The sequence below is a fragment of the Microtus oregoni genome, unplaced genomic scaffold, assembly GCF_018167655.1.
Source record: "Microtus oregoni isolate MIOR12 unplaced genomic scaffold, Mior012 000040F_ref0000088, whole genome shotgun sequence".
Classification (NCBI taxonomy): Eukaryota; Metazoa; Chordata; class Mammalia; order Rodentia; family Cricetidae; genus Microtus; species Microtus oregoni.
Window position 1 is genome coordinate 6,510,733 of NW_024543207.1, and position 26,938 is coordinate 6,537,670.

General features: G+C 34.2%; 1 protein-coding gene across 1 annotated transcript in view; it reads left to right on the forward strand.

Moving 5' to 3' along the window:
* Positions 1–26,938, forward strand: part of Cdh10 (cadherin 10) — a 179,780-nt gene that overhangs the window by 129,595 nt on the left and 23,247 nt on the right. Inside the window, exons 6-8 of the mRNA XM_041632178.1 lie at positions 16,740–16,927; positions 18,335–18,588; positions 26,232–26,368. Coding sequence (XP_041488112.1) covers positions 16,740–16,927; positions 18,335–18,588; positions 26,232–26,368 — 579 coding nt within the window. The remainder of the gene's footprint in view (positions 1–16,739; positions 16,928–18,334; positions 18,589–26,231; positions 26,369–26,938) is intronic.

Below are 26,938 nucleotides of genomic sequence, written 5' to 3' on the forward strand. Positions count from 1 at the left end.
CTGCCATATTCAAAAACCCCTAAATTCAAGGACTCCTCTTCTTTCAGCATCGTTTTCTCATACACAAAGAAGGAAATTAACATATGAATATAACTTGCTGATCCATTCACTGTCGCCTGAGTGTACATGTCTTTAGTGCTGATCCTGGTCTCTGTTCTTAATTCTCATTAGTTTCTGGATATCAGCATCAAGGTTGATCACATTTTCCTTTTTGCCTTCCACTGAATCTTTTCATGATAAAAATAAATTATGAATTATAAAATGTTTTTATGGTGTTTTTAACTTTATGCAAGATAATTACCTGGAAAGAATTTTAATATTGCACTGTAATTTTACTCTTTATAAGAATAATTGTAATTCTTTCTATACTGTTATAGTAGATTTTCTTGTCAGCCCTTCATGATTAGGGTTAATTTGTTTTAAACTGCATGTGTAAAGAATTATAAAATCAGATAGAATTATTTGAACTTGCTTGTCTGAATGTATTATGTGTGTATATGTGTGAGTTTATATGTTTGTATCATATATATGGATTATTTTTAGGCATTTAACTTACATACCAATCAGAATGGGGTTTTAGGAATGGATGTTTGATTTTTGTTTTTATCCTTAAGCATAGGGAGAAAAAAGACATCCATGTCCACACTTTTCAAATAGTTATATTTCAACCAATGTTATTTGTGTTATTCATCAAAGAGGAGGAAAGGTATAATAATCCTCAATATCTCTTTGAATGTTTTGGTAATATGAAAAGAATTTAATACAATATAAAATTTTAATTTCACATCTCACATGTATTCTTGAATGTTCATCTTGAATCTGTTATCAAGAGAATGAACATTTAGAGCTGGAGAGTTTAGCTATTAGGAGCCCTTGTTGCTCCTCCAGCACGTTTGGGCTTTGTTACCAGCACCTACATGGTGGCTCACAACAGTCCATGATTCCAGTCTCAGGGAATCTGCTGCCTTCTTCGAGCCTCTGAGAACACCAGGCAAGCATGTGTTACACATACCTACATGCAGACTAAACTTCACATAAAATAAAATAAAAAAGTCTAAGAGAATGAACATAGTAATTGAGGGGAATGAACTATGTCTAACTAATTCCATAACCAGAAAGGAGCAAAATAACTGCTTCAAAGGTTTTTTTTTTTTTTTTTGAATGGGAATTTGGAGTAGTATTACATTTAAAATTCTCAGGAAATTTTAATGGCTTGTTTTTGAGTGGAACATTCAATAAAGTAATTCATAGATTATAATTGATTGAAAAATCAGACATTTTAAGCCTAAAAATGATCAATGAACCTTTGTTACTATGTGTTTTCCCTCTTAGGCCCTTCATTTAATAAGCATTTATTTGTCTTTATCCACTAAAGTTTTATGATTACCACAATTTAGGCTTACTACACAAAATAAAACACAAAAATATGGCAAGAGTAGTTGTCATGATATTAATTAATAGAAGCTGAAAAAAGAATACACATAATTTTCTAATGAAAAAAATTACGTGACACCATACTTACTGGTGTCTTTTACTAAATCATAATTATTCAGTATTACAATCTCAATTCAGGAGTTGATTCAAGATTAAATAATACAGTCAGAGTAGCAACATTGATGTGTTGATCTCAGTATGCAACACCAAATGTATAGCAGAATAGATTTTGAAAACTGTCAATATACCCTGTAACCTACCTTGTAAATTTAAATTTTAAATGAACATATAGTTTACTGATTATTTTTATCCTACAAATATTTACAATGTATCAATTAAGGATACTCTTTCACACTAAATAGTATATTATTTGGTATTATAGGACATCTAGAATGTGAAAAACTGATTTTTATTGTGTAATACCATTTGATTAAATATTCATCATTTAGGAATTGCTGTACTATCTTTGAACATGTCCACATACAACACATCACTAAAGCCTCAATACTGAGATATGTGTAATATATAAATATGTATATGTGAATATATAAATACTCACATTTTAACTACCATATTATATTCCCCAATGTATAAAACAAGGGGAACAAAGCAGACACTACATAATAGAAACTGTAATATAAACCAAAAATATTTACTACATTAGAATTTTTTTTTTTTGGTTTGGTTTTTGAGAAAATGTTTTGCTGTAGCTTTGGAGTCTGTCCTGGAACTAGCTCTTATAGAACAGGCTGGCCTTGAACTCACAGAGATCTGCTTTCATCTGTCTCCTGAGTGCTGGAGTCAGGGACCACCACCCGACCAAGAATCCATTATTGTTGAAAATAGATTAGTCTCTCATATAATTCATCCCAGACTGTTTCCTTTTCTTCCACTCCTCCTTGCAGCCTCACCCCCCCACTGAGATCCTCCCCCATTTCCTTCTCAGAAAATTCAATTTGTCATGTTTAAGGGCTGAGAAATTTATTTTAAGGACATTATTTTCTTTAATATTATCTTTAAAGTATGGAATCAATATAATACGGAGATATGTAAAAGTTTCCCTCTAAATCTTATATGAACCCTGCTCTACTTACATTTAATCAGTTTAGGTTAACTACATTTCCAGTCCATGGCTTCTTAAGGGTTCCTGGCCTGTCAGTGGTTTGCTTCCTGGACAACTCTACAACAGACCCTGCATGAGTCTCAACGGTGTAATTCATTTAGCAGCTTTCTAGTGTGGTGAATTAAACTGAGCTCTACATTTCTCTTTATTATTAGTAACACTGGGTTATAGCGTATGCTTCACAGCGTGATGATGTAAGACTAAATATTTCAATGTCTAATTCAGTGTCTATGGTCTAGGCAGTATTGATTCATTAATAGCTGGCATACTCTGTAGTGCACTAATGTTTATTTCTGTAAGTGATGCTCTGCCATCTTTAAACATCGAAGCCAGATCAAACTTAAAACTTCTTTCAAGTTTTATGAAATAAAATATTTAATAAAGTTTTTATTATTTAATGTTTAACAAAAATTTTCAAAACCAAATCACAAATTCTTTTATCTAAACATATTTCTCTGTGGATCACCACCTAACTTCAGAAATTGAAATTGCATCAAATTAGACTCTTTGGCTTCTTTGAGACCCGTTTTCGAACAAATACTTTACTTATTTCTTATAGCATTACAAGTTAAATACAAAGACACCTAAATGTCCTTAGTAGTCATAGTAACCTAACACAAATCCTCCTTACATAAGGGTTTCCTCCCTTTTTTTTTCCTCATGCTGCTAATTCTCTATTTTTTTCTCAGACTGAAAACTGCCCTTCATTCATGTCCAATTGAAGACACAATAAACCTGGAGGAATCTCCAGCTCTGAGAGCAGCAATAAAATGCACGTGCCTTGAAAGAGCCAATTAACACTATGTTAGTGAGGACTACAGAGCAACTCCTTTGCAACTAGTGAAAAATTAAATCGTGTTCCTTGACTTAAGTTATGTTTCATTTTTGTACATCTAATCCTAATATACCTACTTTATATTTGACTATGCCAGCGCTTGTTTTCTTTATCTTCCCATAGTTTTATTTTTATTAAAATTAGATTCTCCTCTCATATAACACATCCCCATCACAGTTTTCCTTCCCACACCTCCTCCTAGCTTCCCCTCTATGTACCCTTTCCCCCAGATCAACTCCTCCTCCTCTTTTTATTCTTTCTCCTAAAGTTTTAAGAAGAAACAAGATTTTTAGATTTAACTGCTGGGACCATTGAAGGGACCAAAAAAGAAAACAAAAAAAGAAAGAAAGAAAAGAAAAGAAAAGAAAAGAAAAGAAAAGAAAAACTGGGGCAAGAGGATTTGTTTCTGAATGGGTTTTTACATCAACAAACAGACACCTTTGTGAAAATGTTGCAAAACTGAGTTTTCCTGCAGCCCAGAGTCAGAAGGCAGGGATATCCTCAATGGGGGTTAGACTGACCGCAACATTCTTCTTCCAAGAGAAAGAATGACCAGTATTTAATTCTTTCAAATATATTATCTGAGGGCTGGTAGCAGAAAGCAGGTTCTAGCACTAGAGACTAATAATGATTTGCATGTGGTCTGTGACTGGAATATAGTTTTGAAGGGACTAGATATGCCAGGAGGGTAATTGAACCTCCAGTTGAAAGCAAGATAAACATGAAAAATACCAACTTTCATATGATGGTTCTCAAATACCTCCATGTAATTCAAAAGACTTTAAGTCTCTACTCCCAAGGACCACACAGACAAAAAAAAAAAAAAGAAGTCAGATATTTTTACATTTTTTGTAGTAAGGAGGACAGGAATTTGGGAACCAAGACTTCACAAAATCATATATTTACATTGAATTGAATCAATGTAATTTCAGCATACATTTTACATTGATAAATCAAGGACTAGTACCATATAAATTTATGTCCTATCAGTTTTGCTAAGCTTTTATAAGAAGGGAGAACTGTGAATTCCAAAGATCACTCAAAACATAATTGCAAGACTTTGTTTGTGGGGTCTAATGACTGTAGATAAAAAACCACATGTTAGTGAAAAATGATGTGTTTATGATGTAAATTTCCAATTTCTTGATAAATTCACTCAAATATTTTAATTAATTATACTCTGCACCTAAAAAGTTATTTCACTAATAGTTATTCGGAGTAGTAGCAAAGTAAACTTTCCTCCCTTATTTGATTACTGTCATATATATATATATATATATATATATATATATATATATATATATATGTGTGTGTGTGTGTGTGTGACACACATATCTATATATCTATATCTATATCCATATCTATAATGCAAAGTATCTCAGAGAAAAGTTTTTATTTAGATAAGCTATAGGTAATAGAAGATATTTTAGGATTGTGAATCAATTTAACACAGCTAATAATTCTTAAGATTTCCATACCATCTTTCTATAATTCTGTTCTAGCTCTATCTAAAAATCATATATAGTGATAAAAAATTTAAAAGCAATGACAACTGGTAACCGACCCACTCAAAACCTAAAAATGATTTCATAGCAAGCATTTTTGTATGTTTTATAGAATTCTCTTTATTGACTAATGTCATTGGCCCAAAAATTTAAATAAGAATTAAATGTTTTGTCCAAAAATAAAATAATGGTAGTTAAAAATATAAAATAATAGCAGTATAAAATAATTATAAAAGCCTTATTATAACTTATACTGAATCTTTGAAGTGCAAAGTCAATTAATCTTTACAACATCTACATTAGGTGTTGCATCTATTTTATGATTTGAAAAACTGAAATCTGTAAACTGTTACCCAAGTGGTAAACTAATGTTACTTGATCGTGATACTACTTTGCGGGTATATTAACCTACTTTAAAAGCACTTCATTTGTAATTAAATGGGTGTGTCTAAATGTTTCAATAAAAAAAGTTATAATAGAAATAGTCTGTGACTTATTTTGTTCATTTTACCTTTAACTAAATCCCTGACTCCATGTTTTATTTATGAATTATGTATTCGGTTTCATACCTGGCACTGAGAATCATGTTAACTCATTTTCATAGAAAAAGGAAAAGGAAATTGATGCTATTGTTGGTGGTGTTTCTGTGATGCTAAAGAACAAGAAGGATGAAACCATCCTTGGCTTTTTCGGCTGATAGACAAGCAAGTATGTACAAAATAGACAAGGTCTTTCAAGGAACTTCTTTATAATGTACATAGTGATTTAAGGCACGTATATCACTGAGCAGTGGGACTGCCATAATCCCTGCCTGGTACAAGAGAGATTTGATTTAATAAGCGCTGATTTTTCTCTTTGTAAATAGCGTCAACCTCTCCTCTAGTGAGGATCCCAAGGTAATGTCAGCCCCAGGCTGATCTGCATATTTAAAGTTATCAAGTAGTTTTCAACAAGAACAACTGTCAGGTGTGTCCCCAGGAAGATGCTTCAACTTAAGGAAGAGGAAAATGCAGTTTAAAAGGTCTCTTTTCTTTCTTTGATTACCTGGGATATAGAAGTATACCTACAATAAGCACTGTAGCTATACATGTTGCGTTGATTTTGATTTTAACTATACACACTAAAATACTTTCAAATATTTGCTCCTCCCTCCTCCCACATTGTCTGAGTACTTGTTCAAGAATTAGAAAGAAATAATTCTGGTAAAGCCTTTGATCTAGTAAAAGGGCATTAAGTCCTACTATGTGTATAGGCCTTTGTTGTCTAACATAATATATGTTGAGAATGTCAGTAATATAATCTTAAATTCTGAAATATGACACAGGACACAATTTAAATTATTTGCATTTTGGTCAGTTTACAGATACAATATCTTTCTCATCTCTCATATTTATTTACTTTACTGTTGTGTATTTTTTTAACAGCATAATTCCTCTTACTACTTTTCTTGCTAGAGAGATAGCTCAGTAATTAAGAAAATTTGCTCTTCTTTCAAAGAACCCAGTATGCACTTCCTAAGGGCCATGTAGTAGATCACAAATCTCTGTGACTCTAGTTCAGCAGGTTCTGATCTAATTCAACAGGATGGCTTCCATGGGGTCATACAAGGTTTAGACACATGCACATAAATTTAAAATGTGTTTATGTTATAAATATACATACATATAAGTACATCCATGAGTGTACATAAATGAAGATTAATTAAAATGAGTACTATGCTTTGATTAATGCTAAAAGCAAAAAATGTTAATTTATTTTAAATAGGAGAGGATCAGGCAAGAAACTGTTATTTAAAAGTCATTCTAACATATAGCAAAAATTTCAAAGCAGAAAAGCAAAAGACATTAAGGCTTGTCATTGTTAGGGAAGACCAAATAAACAAAGGTAGCATTCAATAAAATGGACCGCAGGACTCAACACAACTGGAGTTGTGTCTGAAGTAATGCCGAAGGGAGGAGGGAAGGAAGATCACAGCATCTCTAAGTGTGAGATTCACAGGAGTGAATAACCAGGTCAAGCAAAGATTCAGGGGATAAAAGGCAGAGGTACCAATAAAAAAGGTACTTTGAAGCTTTTGAAGCTTTCTACCAGAAGAGCTTGTTGGAGAGGGGAAAAGGAAGGAGGGAGTCAGGCAAGGGCAGGTGGAGGGAGGGACACTGAAGGACTTCAAGTTGCATTTTTGTATTGCACAAATTACAGATTGTAAATGTATACTAGTTGGAGAAAGACGTGAATCGGAGATGTGGCATTTAAGTAAACGATCATGTAAAGTGTCAGTGAAATAACATGTTTAGGATGACAGAACCTGGATAATTATCCCTTTTTTCATGTGTGTTGAAATAATATAATTGTTTAAGAGGCATCCTATGGAAAGTTATGTCCCTCTAGACTGCCCTATTTATTCCCGTGGAAATTGTCTCAGAGTAACCATTTTTTTTGTCATTTTTTTTATTTTTATTGAGCTCTACATTTTTCTTTGCCAATTTAATATTAACATATGTTATAATGGGAATCAGAGTCCCTGTTTTGTGTTGCCTTACAAAATTAACGTTGACCATACTCCAAGTACTGGAATATAGATGAGCATTTGCTGCACAAATATGTTTACTCCTTAATGATTATTTAAGACAGTTAAATTTCAGGTGAGCCGTAAAGGGATTGCACAGTAAGTGCAATGAAATCCTTCGCCTGTGGCTAACCGACTTGAGGTTTTTCTAGAAGCCCCCCCCTCCGCCCGCCAGTGCTACATATTTCTGTTTTCATGTGTTATGGTTCTGTGAATTGATGTAATATACTGGCAGACAATTTCAAAGAAATGCCAAGATAGATCCTATAGACTCAGGAGATCAATGGTTGCTCTGTCGTGATGCCTTCCCCAAGGGCATAAGAAAAAATAAAATAAAATAAAATATCCAGCATGGCTTTTTGCTCTAATTTAACTTAAATGCCCCCCAAATAAACCAGTGATCCTGTCTTTGGTGTTCAGAGATTTAGTTTTCTGTCTCCTCTGGTGAACGTCTTCAATTCCGAAACCATAGCAGTTTGTCAGTCTCCAGTGTGACTTTCAACTCTCCTCTGCCTCCTCCTAAACGCTCATTTAGCACGGAATAATTTCCTTAACTACCCTGCATTGCCTCCAAGGAGCTTTATCTTGTTTTTAATTTCTTCCTGTTAAGCTCATTAAAAAACATCTTTTGAGCATTATACAATGGAATGCTTTATAAACGTGCATAATTGTGTCATTTTTCTTAAAGCAAGTATTGTTTGAGATTATTATACAGCACTGAGATGTTGCAAGAAGATTACACACAAAGCAAATAAAAAATTAGACTAATGTTAAATTATTTTGTTGATTCGTATGTGTGGGGCATTTTGAAAAATCTCCACCTTGGAGAAGTAGAAGGTTCTTATGTAAATGTGATAGCAACAAGGACAGAGGACAAAGGATAAAGAAAAATTATCTCTTTCAACCTCGTTTTTTTGTTTGTGACAAAACAAAATAGCAGCTATTTGTTGCTAAGCTCAAAACCTGGAGAAAAGCAATTTGCCCTTGTTTCTCTCCAGGTTGATTTCTGGCATTTCTTTTGTTGTTCTAAAGGACATCACTTGTCACATCTCTTAGTTTGACTATACTTTCCCCAAAGTCCCTTACTTAAATTGAACTGCCAATTATTTCTAATTTCACTACAAAAATCTGCAAAATTTTCGATACTGCAGTATAGGAACCCTGTTATTTGAGTGCAAGGGAGAGTCTGTGACCAGTCTATCTTTCCCAAAGACAGAAAACCCAGAAATGCGTCAAAGCTGTCTGAAATCTTTGATGAAGACAATTCGGGTGTCATGTGAGGTTTTCAGTATCAGTTTGCAAGTACTCTTACTGAAGTCACCACAGCCATTGCTTGCTCCATTGTTTGGAAGGCCTCTTTGCAACAGCACCTCTAGATTTCCACTTGCACGTCTTCTCACATCCAGGTGCTTAAGCGGGCAACCAAGGTAGAAGGATACTTACCGGGAAGAAATATTTATGTGCCCTAATCATTAAAAGAGAAGCAGATGATTCAATCTGACACCTGGGAATGAATTTCAAACAACTACAAATTGGAATTGATAGGAAAGCTCGCCGCATAATTAAAGCTCCATCAACTGTACGATAAGAAATAAGTAGCACGCAAATAGGCGCCTTTAAAAAGAAATGAAACGTGATGGGTGCCAGGGCTGTGTTCCTTTGCCTTTGTCAGGGTGGACCTAAGAATCTAAGAATCTGTGCTTCAGTTCTCTGCTTCTAGGCTTATGTGGAAATTACCCCAGGAAGGAGAACAGACTGGCTCTCAATTAAAGCAGTATCAGTTTGCATGGCAAACCAAGATATTTGTATTCAGCATGAGCAACTAGAAAATAAAGAGTGGAGTGTTAATGAATCACCCTTTTGTACGTTTACACCATGAAAATGAACTTTTAAAATTTGAAATAGACCAAACAATGTGTGACCTAAAATTGGATCTGAGCAAAGTGTAATTCCAAAGAAAGCATTCTAATATTATGTATAAAGATCACTGAATAAAACGGCTTCCAAAGAGTAAACGAGTAACTTCATACAAAAAAGCAGGTGTGAGGAGTGTTTAACAATATACGTAACTACTTACAAAACTCTTTGGCTTATTTGTCAGAACTATATCTATGCTACTTTAATGAATGAGCTCAGTCATGGTTTTTTAGAAAACTCTGGAATACTTTGAAGAAAAATTCATTTTTATTGCTGGAAGAAAATTAATGTGTCTCCATCTTAATTTACATAAATACTTCTTAAGAAATCTCTAGAGAACTAATAATCAATATAACTATATCAATATCTTCAGAACTATCAGGTTCATTGTAAACCAATAAAACCTATTCCCTTTCATGCTTACATTGTCAAAACTATGAAAAATAGCATAGCATTAATAACACTAACCCAACAATATCAAACCTCAAAATGGATATTGTCTCTATGCTAACAGAAAAATAAAGTGAACTGATAATCTTCAATGCTTGAACACACACGTAATAGCAACATGAAGTGAACAGACTTTCAGATGTAAACGTATGCTGTCAAGCAATCAAAAGAATTCCAAGCTGAAAATAAAAACGTAGGACAAAATCTCAGAGACATACCCCCAGTGAAATCGTCATGAAATTAAAATTAGTGGAACAAAGAACACACATCCTTGTCCTTCCCCTTTCTTTTTCTCTTTCCCTTTTCCCTCATCCTATATCAGTTCCTACAATCTAATATCATAGAAAAGTGTGTGTGTGTGTGCTCACACATGTGCATGCTTACTCATATGTATGTAAGTGTTAAGGGTGCATGCACATTGCTTTGTACAGGAGGGACTCTGATAACAAGCTGGTGAGCCTAGGTCCACGGCGCCTGCTCTTACTCTTTATTTTATGACATGGATTGTCTCTGAACTTGCAGCGAGAGTAGAAGCCAAAATGCCCTAGAGCACCTCATTCCTCCACCTCTCACATCCAAGTCCCCATGCTTGCTTATTAAAAGCTCTTACCCATGGACCCATCTTTCCAGACCTCTTTTAACCTCGTGGGTACCTCTGCTCAAACTTGTTTACTGAGTTCTGATGTTTCATTTTCTCCACTTAGAAGGTCAGGTCTCCAGTAGCAGTCCTATAACCTTGGTGTGGCTTTTCTAACTTAGATTGGATAATTTCTGTAGCTTACTATATTTGAGGAAATCTCCCGCTTCAGGCATTTTCTCCTTTCTTTGTGGACAGTATGCCTTATGCATTCTTTGGACCCATGGATCTTGATTTACTCTTTTGTTTTCATGGGATACAATCTTCACCAGGTTACTCAAAAAGAACCAAATGGAATTGGCTGAATATGAAACTATCTTCTTTTGGGAATCATATTTAATTAATATGTTGGTTAGAGTAAACATTGAGGGACCAAAATAATTTTATCATCAAATTTTCATGACATTGCTAATTTTCTTACTTGCTTTTTAAAAAGCTCACTGACAGTTGCGTTCATTCCCTCTTGTGAACCTCTAAGTTATATATTAATTTTATTTCTGCTCTAGCTCACTTAGTCTCCTGTTGGCTGCTATTAATATTGTGTTGATCCATCTGCTGTTTTCAGCTTCAGTGAATTTTTTTGAGATTATAATTTAATTACATTTCTCCCTTCCCTTTCCTCCCTCCAAACTGTCCCATATACCCCTCCCAACTCTCCTTTAATTTCACGGCCTCTTTTTTTCCACTAATTGCTGTTGCATGCTTATATGCATTGCATAGACATGTTGTTCCTAAATGGGACCACTTTGGTCCATATAATTCTACCTTTAAGCATGTATTCAGAGCTGACTGTTTGTCATTGTGCATTAATAGTGTGTTTATCTCAGGGATGGCCATCTTTTCCCTTCCCAGATTTCCTCAGTTGCCTGTAGTTCTTTGTTAGAGCTCAGGCTTCCTGGTTTTCTTTGGCGTGATTATTGTTTTTAAGATAATATTTTGGGTCTTTATAAAATACAGACTACAGTCAAACATAGATGACATCCTGTCCTTATCTTTTTATGCCAAGTTTATCTTATTGATCAAAGTTCAGAAACGTGGTTTTGCAATATATAAAATACTTACTTTATATGAGTATAAGAAACTTAAGTTTTCAATTTAATGTTATGTTCCTACTTATCATTTACCTTTGTTGCACACAAAGATATCTAAAAGTATTTCCTTTCAGATAGGAGAAGAATATATGGCTATGCGCTAGTCCATTCACTGACTTGGTTTTGTTATTTGTATTTTATTATTATTGTTGTTGTTGTTGTTGTTGATGTTGCTATTACTATTATTTTAAAAAATAATTCTATGTTTTGTTTCTACATTTGCATCTTTGTAAATGCCAATGTTTCCTAATTATACAGTATTTAATTTCAAAACATATATTCTCATTTTATCTTTTTTGTGAGCTGAATTCAAGCTTTTACTACCCAGATTATCAAACTGTGACCTTCTTTTAAATAGGAGAACTTAATCAAATTTTAATTATATAGGGTCATTACAGCTGTGGTCCTATTTCTAGGGTTCTGATAATAAATAGCCCTTATAGTACTCAGGTGATGTGTACACAATCAGCTGACAAAGCTGGGTTCATTTTATTAAAACCTCCAGAATCATGTACACCCCAAATCAATGTTCATAGGTTACCTTCTACTAGGCCATACATGAATTTCTATTGTACAAATGTTCTTTATATTGGTTTTATTAGACTTCATATTTATAAGTTCTATAGGTATAAAAAGATTTCACATCTTGCCTTTCACTTACATTTTTTCTGTTTCTGCTTTGGCATACTTTTTATTTTTCTGGTGTATGCATCTGTAAATGGTTTTCTACATCCAACCTAATGCTTCCACTTAGCCATCTAGGTTTTATTGTTCTATAGGCCTTTAGACGTATGTTTACAAATATAGACACTAAACTATCATCTCATCAGGGACAACATACTTTATTTTCCTTGCATTGCCTCTTACTTAGAAATTTTTGAGAGAGGAATGACTTAGTAACTTTCCCAGTAATTTGCATTTTACCCTATCTTATTTGGCCTTGAACTCAACAGCAGTTCCCTAACCCCAGTCTCTCAAGTGCTGCATTTATAGGTGTGAGCCAAGACATCCAGCTAGTCCTAGTTCATATCTATCTGCTAGCTGAGTAACTGTCTGGTGAGTTTCACGGAATTGGTCACCATCTTTATAGCTTCATGAATCAATCCAAATTGAGATAAATTTATTGTAGAATGAGAAATATTCACAGGCAAACGTAATATAATTGTCCACTTCTTGTGATCTTTATTTTCCTGCAGTATGATGACTTATTATTTTACCACCATACATTACCTCTGTGTATAGATATATATGTGTATATATGTTCTCACATATATGTATATATGTATCTTTGTATAATTTAAAGTGTTTAACGTATTTTTAGTATTAGATCAGACGAAATTAACAAGCTAACATTGTAAGAAACAAATCCTGATTTAATTTAATATAAAATTTATTGATGGAAGCTTTTTATTTTCTTAACTTTTATCTAATGCTGTAGCCTCCAGCAACAAATTGATTAGTTTTTTTGTTGCTGTTGTTTTCGTCTATAATCAAGTTACTCAGTGATATCTCACTTAATTGTTCCATGAATAAATTCTTGCCTTGTTTTCCTTTTAATTCCTCAGATTTAAAAATTATAAAATTTCATCAAGACTATGTTCAGAGTATAAGTGGAGAAACACCAGCATTAGCAAGCAATATTAGAGAAGTCAAACTGAGTTGCATGTTAATGTCAGGGAATGGAATTCTACACTCTTTTCAGCAATAACATTCAGAAACAATGTGCAACTGTTACATTGAAGCTTAGAAATCAAGGCATATTATCAGTATTAATGTAACAATGCTCTTTGCTAAAGTAGTTCTAACTTGTCATTGTATTGCATGATCTTTTTAAATATATTATTAAATATTACATTACTACCCATTGCACTGAAAAATCTTTTCTCAAGAATATATATGTTGCTTTTTTGAAAGATCAGATAATGTGCTGAAAGATATTAACTGACTTCTAGTGAAATTACACTTTTAAAGTTGTATTAAAGTGTTATTTAGATGTATTAGATTCTTATTTCAAGAATAATTAATTATCTTCCTTTTGTCCTTAACATATTTGCACATTATGACTGAAGGATTTAATAGTCTGTGATTCTAGAACACCATACTTGATCAAATTTTTTAGAAGTATATTTTTGGTTAACTAAAATTATGTGAATACCTAGTTGATTTTATGTCTTATACTGGAAAGTTATAAGAAGAATCTAGAACATCTTGTTACTTACATTTAAGTAATAATTGGGAAAATATGAGGAAGGAAAATTCATAGGCATTGAAGGCAAGTGGCTAGATTACCAATGTCAAATATGGAATAGTTACAGGAGGAAATGAAGTTATTCTAGCGTGGGAAAAAGCAGACTTTAAAAAATAATCAGGGTTTTTGAGGCTTCACTGGTCACTAATCATCTCCATAATTAAAAATGATTAAAAATGAATTGGGTGAAAAAAAGATTCCCTTTAGAGAATTCTACATAATAATTATGACACTATAGAAAATCAAGATCACCATCATTAGTTCCCAGTATGTATTTAGCTGGCTATATTACTGATTGATACAAAAATGAGGGTGAAGATTTTTGATGAAACATATTTGTACAAACTCAAGGCATTTTCTGTAAGAGAGCCATCAATTGCATCAATTGTAAATAAAAATATACTAATTTAACATTAGTGAAAAATGGCAGGGGCACAGGAATGTAGTAATCATCAGTAATCTCAGTCACAAGACAACCTGATTTCATGCAATACAGGTAAACACTGTGCAGAGGAAAAACACGAAACTATTCATATTTAACAAGTATGCTTTCACGATGAAAAAAAGGAAAATGCTCTTTTCAAAATAACAGAAAAGTTAGCGAAGGCAGGTAACATCGTATTCGCAAAATATCAGCTTTATTGGAGAAGTCTTTCAAAATGAGTTTGGTATTTTTATTGTTTCTCTTGTGGATTTGTTTAAAACTCCAGTATTCTTTGTTTTTATTTTAACTCATTTCTTTGAGTGCTAGGTTATTTTATTATAGCATCATTTTACATTTAATACTCAAGTCACTCATTCCATCTTTCCCTGTTCATAAACGTGTAAAGTAATACATTTTTCTCCTCTGTAGTCCTATTTTCTCTCTACATAGTGTGTTTAGCTTCCGTTAGTGCATCCGTTACAAGCCTTTTGGAGCTTTCTGCTGATGGTTGTTTTGGTGCTTTGCTTTGTGTTTTTGGTCCTCAGATTTGTTGCCTTATATAAGGCATAAAGAACCTAATTTTCTATTTTAACTTTTCAAGAATGTATTGGTGGTCATCTACTCTCGTGTAAGTGTGTGGTAAGCATGTGCGTGTACTTACAATAGGGAGACAGAAGCATGTGGGAGCAGGTCTTCAATATTAAGATCCTGTGTTTTCCTATATTGATCTATAGGCTGGACAGTACATTCTTTAACTAATGAGCCATCTCAAAGCAGTCATCAAGTGTGTAATGTGGATTGCATCGTGGACGGAGATATTTTAACTAGTGATACAATTTAGGAAGGCATACAAACTCAGTTCTAAAGATTCTATCCAATATGCAACTACTATACCCTACTACAAAGAAATGTATGTACTTGACAATAGTAGAATTAAAGAAACAACTGGGGATTCAAGATAGAAGAAGTACCAAAAACTTATTTCATTGTATTCTTTGATGCTACACACACAAATTAAAAATTTAGGAATGGAATGGGATTAGGAAGCGTGCCAGAAAGCTTAGGTGTTGGTCATGTTGTTTTCATCTAATTTACTTTATATCAATCTCACATGCTCACATTTGAGCGGGAACCTGAAGGAAGTGATCAACTGAGCCACTGGGCTGCTCAGGATTCAGGGGTTCCATGGGAAAGAAAGACTTGGAGCAAAGATGATCCATATGAGAGTAAGCAAGTCAGTAGTGGAGTTTTGCTGTCAACTTTGCAGGACCTCAAGAACAGAAAAGAATATGTTTAAAATCATAGGAGGAGACCACGCTGAGCTCCAATGCCATTTGTAAGAAAGACACTCGTACTGAGAGGCCCCTTTATGCTATTACATGGCCCCTGAATGAGCACACATCAAGGAATCTTGTATTTGGAGAACTCTATGATAATATATGGGGATAATGAGGAAATAATTCATGATAAAGACCTAACGTGGTAAAACTACAGTGAAGGACATAGAAAATTCTTTAGTCAAAAAAAAAAAAAAAAAAACAAAACAAAAAACAAAAAAAAAACTGAAGGTCTAATTTAATGCAAATCTTTCATGGAAGAGACTAGAGGTAAAAGATATTAAGAAAGAAATATGTATGTAATACCAGGACAACTTAACAGGTCGGGACCTTATGATGTCTAATACAGAGAATTAAGCTTTATGGGCACATGGAGCTATAATCAGAAGCATGCCTACAGTCAATTAACCCATCAGAAATTGTAGTTTATGACCAGGTGTTAAAATTTAAGTCTCATTAGTGGTAGGGGAGGTTCGTGCTGGAATCACATACAGGTATACCAAGGGCTTAGTTGTATATGTGTTTTGCTCCAGAATGAAAGAGGCATTGTCAGAATTTAATGTTTGTACTCTGACACTGTGAAGGACATCTTTTTATTTCTAACACAGAGCAGTCTTTGTTTTAGTTGTCACAAATAGAGATGAGATTCTTTATACATCGTGACTGATTCTGTGGATTTCTGAGCTGTTTTGATCTGCAGCTAAAGTAAGAGATGTAAATAACTGCACATAGCATGGAAAATGTAAACTACAAATATTCACTGTGTTTCAGGTGACTTGTTGTGATTATGTAAACACATGCAGGGATTCAGGTGCCTTTATGCACTCAGATGACATCTATTCAAATGAAATACGCTAATTTTCAAAATCAGAATTAACCGCTGACACTATACAGATTGCTATATCCAGGAAAGCACCCTTGAAATTCCACATTTTTCTCCCAGTTTTTAATAAATATATTCAAAATATTAATTCAACAACATCTAACATAGATTATATGTTGTATGATATTCCTTTGCACAGACTTTTCTTTTGAATATTCTCTAGAAAAATCTACTTAATCACTTTTTTCTCATATATGTATATGTATTTTTATGTATATACAAGAGAAAGAAATGATGTATATAATTAAGTATATTTATATTAGAATTTATATTTTTTTGTTCTGTACAGATACTATCCATCTTCGAGTTCTTGAATCCTCTCCAGTTGGAACAGCTGTTGGAAGCGTAAAAGCAACCGATGCTGACATGGGAAAAAATGCTGAAGTAGACTACCGCATTATTGATGGAGACGGGACAGATATGTTTGACATTATAACTGAGAAGGACACACAGGAAGGCATCATTACTGTGAAAAAGGTGTTCAGCTTCAACATAAACAAGCATCCTTGTGTTTAGCAAGGAGAAATTTCATTGTGTAGTGTTTGCTCTTGCATTAGCTACCAAAAGAAAAAGCATTGGTATGCTCAGTTGAGTTTTGCATCACAATAAATAAGAAGACTCTGATGCCAGAGAGCCTGTTAGACATTCTGACAATATATTCTTCTTATTTGAAACATGAAACCTGAGGCTTGAACAAAAATTTGAATAGTCAATTTAATACATGTGTAATTATATTTCTTAGTCATATTATTAAAAGCCCCTGTAAAAACAATGTTTTCTTAAAGAGCAGTTAATAACTAATAATGGCAAGATATCATCACAGTTGGAGGCATAAAAATAACATGTTATCCAGATGTATGAGTCAATAATTAGAGTTGCTAGTAAAAAAGAGACAGAATGGATTAGAACATAATTTAATTGTTCACATTTTCCCTTCTGCAATATAAATTAAATTTTTCTTCCAACATATGCTCAGTGAAAGAACTTAAAGGTAGCTAGGTTTTATTGTAGTTGGCTCTATCATTATAAGAAAAATTAGGTACATTTTTATTTAGGTCAAATTGGTAGGCTGCGTAAAGAGTAACAGTTGAGGTACTGGTAACTAATATAGTATTCCTGAGATGGTATTGAAAGGCAAGACACGAAACAAACTGTCACTGTCAGTGACTAGTAATGCTAAAACACAACTTCTCAAAACCAGAGAGTAGCAATTACTAACCAGAAAGTATCAGTAATGGAAAAAAGTATCATTTGCTTCTCAAAAAGAAGAAAAAAAAAAAGATGAGCAAATTTGAGAAAGCAATGATTTTTATCCCATTCTATTTTAATCATGATATCTAAATTATATCAATAGTAAAGTCCATTTTTGTTTTTAATACATCCTACTAATGAAATTGCTATGTTTTTTCTCATTAAACAATGCATTGATTATCTTGAATATTTCTTATAACTGCTGATGTTTGAAATTCTACAAAGACTTCATAGTTTCCTGGACCCTTTACACTGATGAAAATACTTGGATTTTAAAACCTCAAATGTTTAAAATCATAGAATTTTTGTCTAAAATGTTGAGTCCTAACCTTTATATCATCAAGTACATATACACACAGAAGTGCATAACATATGGAATTATCACCCTTATGAGATTAAATTAAATATTCATTCAAATTTGTATAATAATTAAAATTTTTCATATGTTCAAAAGCACTACATATTGGACACCTGTAATTATAAATACTAATAGGAAATAGAAAAATTTAAAGTGTCTAATTTTTATTACTTCTTATTAATGAACAACATGCAGGATTTCAAATCCTAGTGTAAACTAAGGAGGGCAGACTCCCACTCCCCAGAATTTAACTTGATATTTTTTGTCTTATCCAGCCACTTGACTATGAGAGCCGGAGACTTTACACTCTGAAGGTCGAGGCAGAAAATACCCATGTGGATCCACGCTTTTATTACCTAGGGCCTTTCAAAGATACGACAATTGTAAAAATTTCCATAGAAGATGTGGATGAGCCCCCTGTTTTCAGCCGATCCTCCTATCTGTTTGAAGTTCATGAGGACATTGAAGTGGGCACAATCATTGGCACTGTCATGGCAAGAGACCCCGATTCTACTTCCAGTTCCATCAGGTACTTATGTCCCTGTTAAAGATGAAAAGGAACAGAGTTGAAGGCATATTGGGACCATGAAATTCTGCTTGATTACAAGAGTTTCTATGTAAATTCTACATAAATTTGGTGTGCCCAGAATTTAAGAGATATTTTGACAAAATGTTGTGGGCAAAGCATTTACCTCTTTCATGATTTTCTAGTCCTTGCCTTTTTCATTATGTTAATGGACTATGTCATGAGTTTGATTCATTAAAACATTGGTTATTCTGATCATTGATATAGATCAAAAATATATAGTTGGATGCTTCGGATAGGCATGATCAATCTATCACAAATGGGAAGATTGTTGTTTCAGATTTGTTTCATGATTGTGTGTGTTTTATTTTCTTTTAATTGGCTGTTTCAAAAAAGGTTTGAATATCTAGACACATGAGAATCTTTTCTGTACATTTTTTTTTTTACTTTTCTTCCTATGCAATTTTGGTTGTGAGCCTAGCTTTCAACTGCTGAGCCATCTCTCCAGCCCCTTTCTCTGCAATTTTAAAGGCACATGAGGTCTGATAGATATATAAAAATAAGCAAGATTCAAAGTTTTCACTAGCGTTTGAACTGGTGTATTAAAGAAATAATAAATTTCTTTGTACATTGTTCAACATCAAAACAAATATTTCCTTTAATCTGTTAGTCTATTGTGAATTTTGGATTTTATTCCTTTGCCAAAACTTTGTAAGTTGAGCTTGCATCTGTGTGACACAGTTAAGTATGAGTTGCAATATTTGTTTTGCAGTTTCTGATTGAAGTCTTTTGAATTTTTCAGCTTTAAGATATATAGAACCTTAGGTTTTCTATTCCATGGGATTCTGAGTGGATTCAAGTGAACAATTCTGCAGATTCTACTAGTCTTAAAAAATTGTACTAGTCACAGAGTAATGTATCTTTGTATGTCACTTATTCATGTATTTTATGCAAATACATTGTCTTATATTCATGCATTCTACCACAAGTTATATACTGGCAGAAGGAAAAGAAAATTGTACATCATAATCACACAAGTGCTCCCATATGCCAGATGAAATTTGCCATAAATGGCTCTTTTCTTGTTGCTTTATTAAAATTGCTACATTTTATGCATTTTCTTTCTTTGAATTTTCTTAAAGTAACTAATATGGTTATTTAATTTTCCCCATTAAGCACTTAACATTTTCTTGCCAAAGAACCAATCTAAGTAGGCTATGTTCTTGGTTCCTGTTTTAGAAACAGATTTTAGGATATGATGTGTTTGATTTGTCTGTTTTAAAACAGATTCTTGCAATGCGTATTAATCACAACTGCACAATGTAGCCAATGATGACCTTGAATTTCTTATTTTCCTAACTTCACCTCCCAAGTTCTGGGATTTCAAACCTATACCACTATGCCCACATTATGCACGTCTGAGGTCAATCTCAGAGCCTCATACATGATATGCAAGAACCTTGCCCAAATAGAGTACGTGCCCAAAACCTATACACTGCTTATGAGGGATAAATACCAGTCAATTGGTATTAATATAATAACAAAATATTTCTCAAGAATGTAAAATTAATTTGTGTCTTCATACAGACTGGACATTATTATATCAAATCTATCTCTGGACATGTCCCAATAAATTAAAATGTTTAATGATGGTGCTTTCCTAAGTACTGAGAGAATAAGTACGTTTTCATGTCTTAAGTACCAGCTATCTGTGTTAGGGTTTGTATTTCTGTGAAGAGACATTAAGTGGTGGTGTCACTTACAATTCAGAGATGTAGTCCATTATTATTTTGGGACATGACATGGAACAGGAAGTTATGATGCTTGAGAGGTAGCTTGGAGTTCTACATCTTGATATGCAGACAACAGGAAGTGAACTGTCTCACTGGGCTGGCTCCAGCATATATGAGACGTCAAAGTCTGTATCTACAGTGACACACTTTCTCCAACAATGTCATGCCTACTCCAAAAAGGCCGTACTTCTTAATAATGCACTCCTTTTGGGGGCCATTTTCTTTCAACCAAAAGCTTATATGTATATCATAATGCAATATGATAAACAACTTCAGTTGGAAGTTCAAAAGTTCCCATGGTCTTTAACATTCTCAAACTTATCTAAAAGTTTCAAGTTTAAAGTCTCTTCTGAGATTCATGCAATCTCTTAACTGTAATTCCCTGTAAAATCAAAACCAAAAAAACAAATCACATACTTCCGATATAAAATGGCACAGGATATGGATTACCACACCAAAGCATAGGGAAGAGAGTTTAATGAGAAAATACTGGACGGAAGCAAATTAAAAAACCAGCTGGACAAACTAAAAAATCTTCTTCTCAATGTCAATATCAAAATGTTGTTCAGATCCCCAACTCCTTTTAGTTTTATTGACTCAAACACACTTCTTTCTCTTGGGCTGGTTAGCAGCTCTACTCAGCAGGTATCCCAGAGCTCTGTCATCTCCTGCATGTTGGGTCTCCAAGGCAATCCAGGTTTCAAATTCACAGCTTCACCCAATGCCTCTACTCAGAGACAATCTCCATGCCTCCATTCAGGGAAATCCTGTCACTTGCCTAGCCTTAGTGGTTTTCCTTAGTCACAGAAGCAAATTCCATATCCCTTTTTTTTTGTCCTTAACTTCAAAGCCATGTGGCTGAAGCCGCCAAGGTTTGCTGCTTCTGGGGTTAAAACATGGCCTCCTCACTTAATTACATTTCCACCAACTTTCTGTTTTCAATGGTTTCCTTCACTGCCTAAGCTTGGGTATTTTGGAAATTACTTTGTTGACCCAGCCTACCTCAAACTCAAAGATCTACCAGCCTTAGTCTTCTGAGTACAGGGATGAAAGACATGTCACTACACCTAGCTCTAAACTTTTCTTTAATCCCTTTCACAAGTAGGAAACTTAGCTAAGTGGGATCTTGCCCTGCGGTTACCACTCCTTTTATCCCATTTTTTAATCCACTTAGCTCCCTGACATAAGATTTAGCTCAATTCTACTTCTTTGTTCCCCCTTTTTTCATCTGTTCATTTGTTATTTGCTTAACTCAATCCTTTTCATTATAAATCTTCATCAAAGTTAACATTAATCACATGATAGAGTCTATACTAGGCTGTTTTGAGATTTTTCTCTACCAACAGAATTACTCCCAAACTTTTTATTTTAGCCTCAGTTAGATTCTTTAGACAAGGACAAAAAGCAGTCACATTCTTTACCAAAATATCACAAGACTGACCGGTCTTGTCACATATTAATGTTCTTCTCTACTGAAACTTCTTGATCCAGGAACCCACAGTCCAAATCACACTCAGCACCATTGTCTTCCATGTTCCTACTAGAATGGTCAATTAAGTAGTATTTAAAGTATCCAGCTGTTTTTCTAATTCATAGTTCCATGGTCCACATTCCTTCAAATAAAAGCACGGTCAGGTCTATCACAGCAATACCTCACCCCCCACTAAGAAAACTCTTAGTGTTTCTATTGCTGTGAAGACACCATGAACATAAAAATGTTTATAAAGGAAAACATATAATTATGGTGGCTCACTAACAGGTCAAACATTTAACCCATTATAATCATGGTGGGACATGTTAGTATGCAGGCAGATATGGTGTTTGAAAAGTAGCTGAGAGTTCTACATAGTGATATGCAGGCAATAGAAATTGAACTGTCCCACTGGACATGATTTGAGCATATACGAAACCTCAAAGCCCACCTCCACAGTGACACACTTTCTCCAACAAGGTCACACCTACTCCAACAAGTCCATATCTCTTAATAGTGCTACTCCCTTTGGAGGCCATTTTCTTTCAAACTACTATACCAGCTATAATGCTCTATATGGCAACTTTAGTGCTGTTGTTTGTGGTATATTTACACTTTGTTCTACATTAGATATAGGAAATGCAGATAGTTTTAGATGTTATGGTTTAAATAGAATGCACACACACACACACACACATACACACACACACATATATATATATATATTAATATAAATATATTTGTATAAACACACACTTAAATATTATGGGTTATGCTTTCCATATTCATGGATTCATTATTATCTTGGCAAAAAAAGAAAATATTCAGAATTAAAAAAATCTGCTTTTACTGACATGGTCAGGCTTTTTATGTATATCCCATATATTGACATTATATTAGGAATTGTAAGACATGCAGAGGTGATGTAAGGTGTAGAAAGAGACAATAGTTGGAAAAAGATATTGTGGTTATACTGAGAAAATAAATATTTTCTATACATATCACCATGACTTTAGATTATATTGTGCTATGCACTAGACCCCAGTTTGCGAACTTCGGGCAAGGGGCTGGAGGTTGAGAACACAGACGCAGAGACAGACGGACATGCAGACCTTTAAACACTGTTACCAAAAGCCCCTCTTTATTAGCACCATGTAGTCAATGGCCAACAGGTGAAAATCCCATCCTCTGATCCTCTAAGCTAGGCACAGCTTCTAGTAACTTTAATTAGAAGGTTCTAGGAGGGAAGAGCAGTTGAAGGTCAGGACTCGTTAATCCCAACATCATTGGGAGTCAGATATGTAAAGGTGATGCAAAACTTAATATATGTTTCTATGGTTGTTTGAATGCTATTATCACCTTATATTAAGGATTCAGTTTCTGAGAGAGTTTGTATCAACAGAATTAATCTCTAGCTATATCAAGGAAATATTATAGATATTCAAAGTGAATATAGTTGACAGTTTAATACTTTTGTTGAAACTCAAATTATACGTGTTATAAATGTAGTCACTTATTATGAATTATTTATGCATAAATAAGAATTGTTTAAGCATATTCTGGAAATAGTTTTAAGAAAGAAAATGAAAGATACCACATAATTTACCAGCAAAGAGATAGGAATACAGTCAGAATATAAATTATGTTTGAAAGAAAGATCTTGGCTGGCAAGATGACCCAGGGTGTGAGGGAGCTCTACCTGACAGTCTGATAACAAGAGCTCAAGTCTTACAATTGCTCTTCTGGGTCCAAAGATATTCAAAGGTCATCGGTTGTCTTCTGATCTCCAAATATGTACTGTGGTATGTGCACACATGCAAAATATATTAACATCAATACTAATTGTAATATAGAAGTCTGATCTCTGCCTACAAGATACCGCCAAATAATCCCCCACATTCTTCTGTTTACTTTCAAATTTAGTAGCATACACAAGATAGAACACACATAAGACAGAGAGCAGACAGTGATACACTATTCTGGGTGTATTTTATGTAGTAAGGAACACACTGAAACTGAAGGTGTTTTGTTTTTTTTTTTTAACATGTGAAGGACGTCCCAGTTTTCTAACCTGACAATTAGTTCTGTATTTTCTATGATTTGATAATTATTGGCAGATTGTTCTCATGTTTGGATACATTTTCCACTCAGAGAAGCTTGCTCATGAGAATCAAGTAGTAGTCAGTGAGTCTCAGCTAGAGTCTGCTGCTGGATAGACCTAGACTAGCAAAAGGCTTCATAATTACATGTCTTATTTCTTCTTTTAAATTTGTGATGAAACAACTTAATAGACAGTGTCATAAGTGGAGAGGATTAATACAGAAAGATTTAAATTAGAAGGTTGAAGACAGCTTCTACCATGGATAATCATGGAAGACTCTTTTACAGTAAAATTTTCCTTACGTTTTTCTCTCAGTAATTTTTTGTTTGTTTGTTTTGGTTCATTGTATATTTTTGCTTTATTTTGTTTTCAAATTTTTATTTACTTATTTATTTTCATTTTATAAAGCAACACAGTTTCTCCCCCCTCTCTTTGTCCTATCCCCCATCTCCACTCCATACTATCCCCATCCACTCCTTAAAGGAAGTAAGGCCTACCGTGGAGCAACAACAAACTCTGGCATACCAGTTGAGGCATGACCAGGCCCCTACTTCCTCCATCAAGGCTGAGCAAGGTATTTCCCCATAGGGAATGGATTCCAAAAAGTCAGTTTATGCACATTGGATAAGTCTTGGTTCCACTGAGAGGGGCTTCCCACACAGATAAAGCCATACATCTGTCACCCATGTTCAAAGGGTTTAATTCAGTCCAATGCAGGTCCCCCAACTGTTATTCCAGAGTCCATGAGCTCCCACTAGCTCAGGTCACTGTCTGTGATTTTCATCATCATGATCTTAACCGCACTTGCTCATATGATCCCACATCCCCCTCCTGAACTATACTCCAAGAACTCAGTCCAGTGCTTGGCTGTGGATCATTGCATCTGCTTCCATCAGTTAATGAATGGTGGTTCTATGGTGACAGAGAAGTCACTAATCTGATTACAGGGGCAAGCCAGTTCAGGCAACCTCTCCACTAATGCTAGGGGTCTTATCTAGGGTCATCCTTGTGGATTTCTGGGAATTTCCTTAACACCAGGTTTCTCCCTACTCAAATAGTGACTGGCTCAATCAAGGTAACTCTTTTATTCTCCCTTTTTCTGTTCCTCCACCAACTCTGCCATTTGGATAACTCATGTTCCTATTCCCATCCACTTCCTTCTACACACCCTCCCAGTTTACTCAAGAGATCTTAATTATTTCTCTTTCCTTGGGCCATGAGACATTGAGTGTGTGTGTGTGTGTGTGTGTGTGTGTGTGTGTGTGTGTGTCTGTGTGTGTGTCTGTGTGTGTGTCTGTGTATCTGTGTGTGTCTGTGTGTGTGTGTGGGTCTGGGTAGCATTGGTTATCTTCGAAATAGCTCTGTAGACCAGGCTGTCCTCAAACTCACATAGATCTACATGCTTGTGCCTCCCGAGTTCTGGGATTAACGGTATGTCCAACCCCTGGCTAGTGAACAAATTTTTTATTTGAAAATTATTCTAGATGCAGGAAACTAGAGATTTGCTTTATTTGATTATGGCAAAATATGTGGTTTGACAAACGTATTGATGTTTACCTTGATTATGCTTCCTTGTGTGACAAATGCTGGGATTATGCTTTCAAATGGTGTATGACATGATGCCTGCTATCGGTTTGTAGCAGAGCAGTTTTCATTGATTCGAAAAGACTTTATTCTTTATAGATGCATAAGCATTTCTTACACTGAACTGTAGCAATTTTAAAAGACCTTAAGGCATTTATTTAATAATAATTCATGTGAATAAAGAACCTGAAGCTTGGTGGATATTACATATAAAGTTACAAATTACCACAAGCTGATGATGTACTGCTTTGACGAAAGTAATCTTGTCTTCAATATTCTCATTAATAACAAAATTAAGTTTCTCACATTGACATTTTATGATGGACGATGGCAGTGTTTCATCATCATAAGACTTGGGAACTGAGTACAGTCAGTTGATAATGAAACTACATCTGATAACCCTATTCTGTGTACCAAAATGCATGCAAATTAGTCGACTTTATGGCAACCAGCAATAGTTTAAATGGTTAAAATAATGAACATTTCCAGAAATTGTTTATCTAAGCAAAACAAAATGCCAATTCAAGCCTTGAGTGACCCATACGCATCGTTTTTAACAGGTGAAATAGTTTATATTCTACATTAGCTCTGTGGTTTCCAATGATTATGAGTAAAGTGTTTATCTTTGTATTTTATGATTTGCTCATGAAAACCATCAATATTATGGCCCTGTATTTTCTGTACCATCTATTTCTAGATTCACTTTGGATCGCCATACTGACCTTGACAGAATCTTTAACATTCATTCTGGAAATGGATCGCTTTATACTTCAAAGCCCCTGGATCGTGAACTGTCTCAATGGCACAATCTTACTGTTATAGCTTCTGAGATCAGTAAGGAGTTAGAGTTAATGAATATTTTTTATTTTGTGAATGTCTTGATTCCTGCATTTCAAAATATTTATATGTTTATGTTGAAATATTCTCTCTATTCAAATTAAGTTTCACTGTGTTTTTTAAAAAACTTTTTTCAAATGTCAAATTGTTTCAGTAATTCCTTTATTTCTAAACTGAGGAATAGTTAAGCGAATGGCAGCTATAGTAAAATGTTTTCTCTCTCAAAAATTTCGACATTGTTTGAGTGTTAATTGTCTAAATGTCTAAATTTCCTTTGTAGTCCTTCTCCTTCAGGTAAGTCAAGAAGGAAAATATTCACTCATTTAAGAGCACCCCACAGCTCTTGCATTTTCTCTTAATGCTTTCTGAATTTCTTTTCATATTTCTATCAGACACTAATAATTCAATTGTTGTGTTTGCAAGCTCTGCTATTTTTTTCTTCTGTTTAGTCTAATCTCTTATTGAGATTGTTAACTAATTTTTCTTTCTGAGCTTTGGTGTTTCTTATTTCCTGGGTGATCTTTGTCAGATTCTCTTTCAGATATGTTGGGTTCCCTAATTTACTTG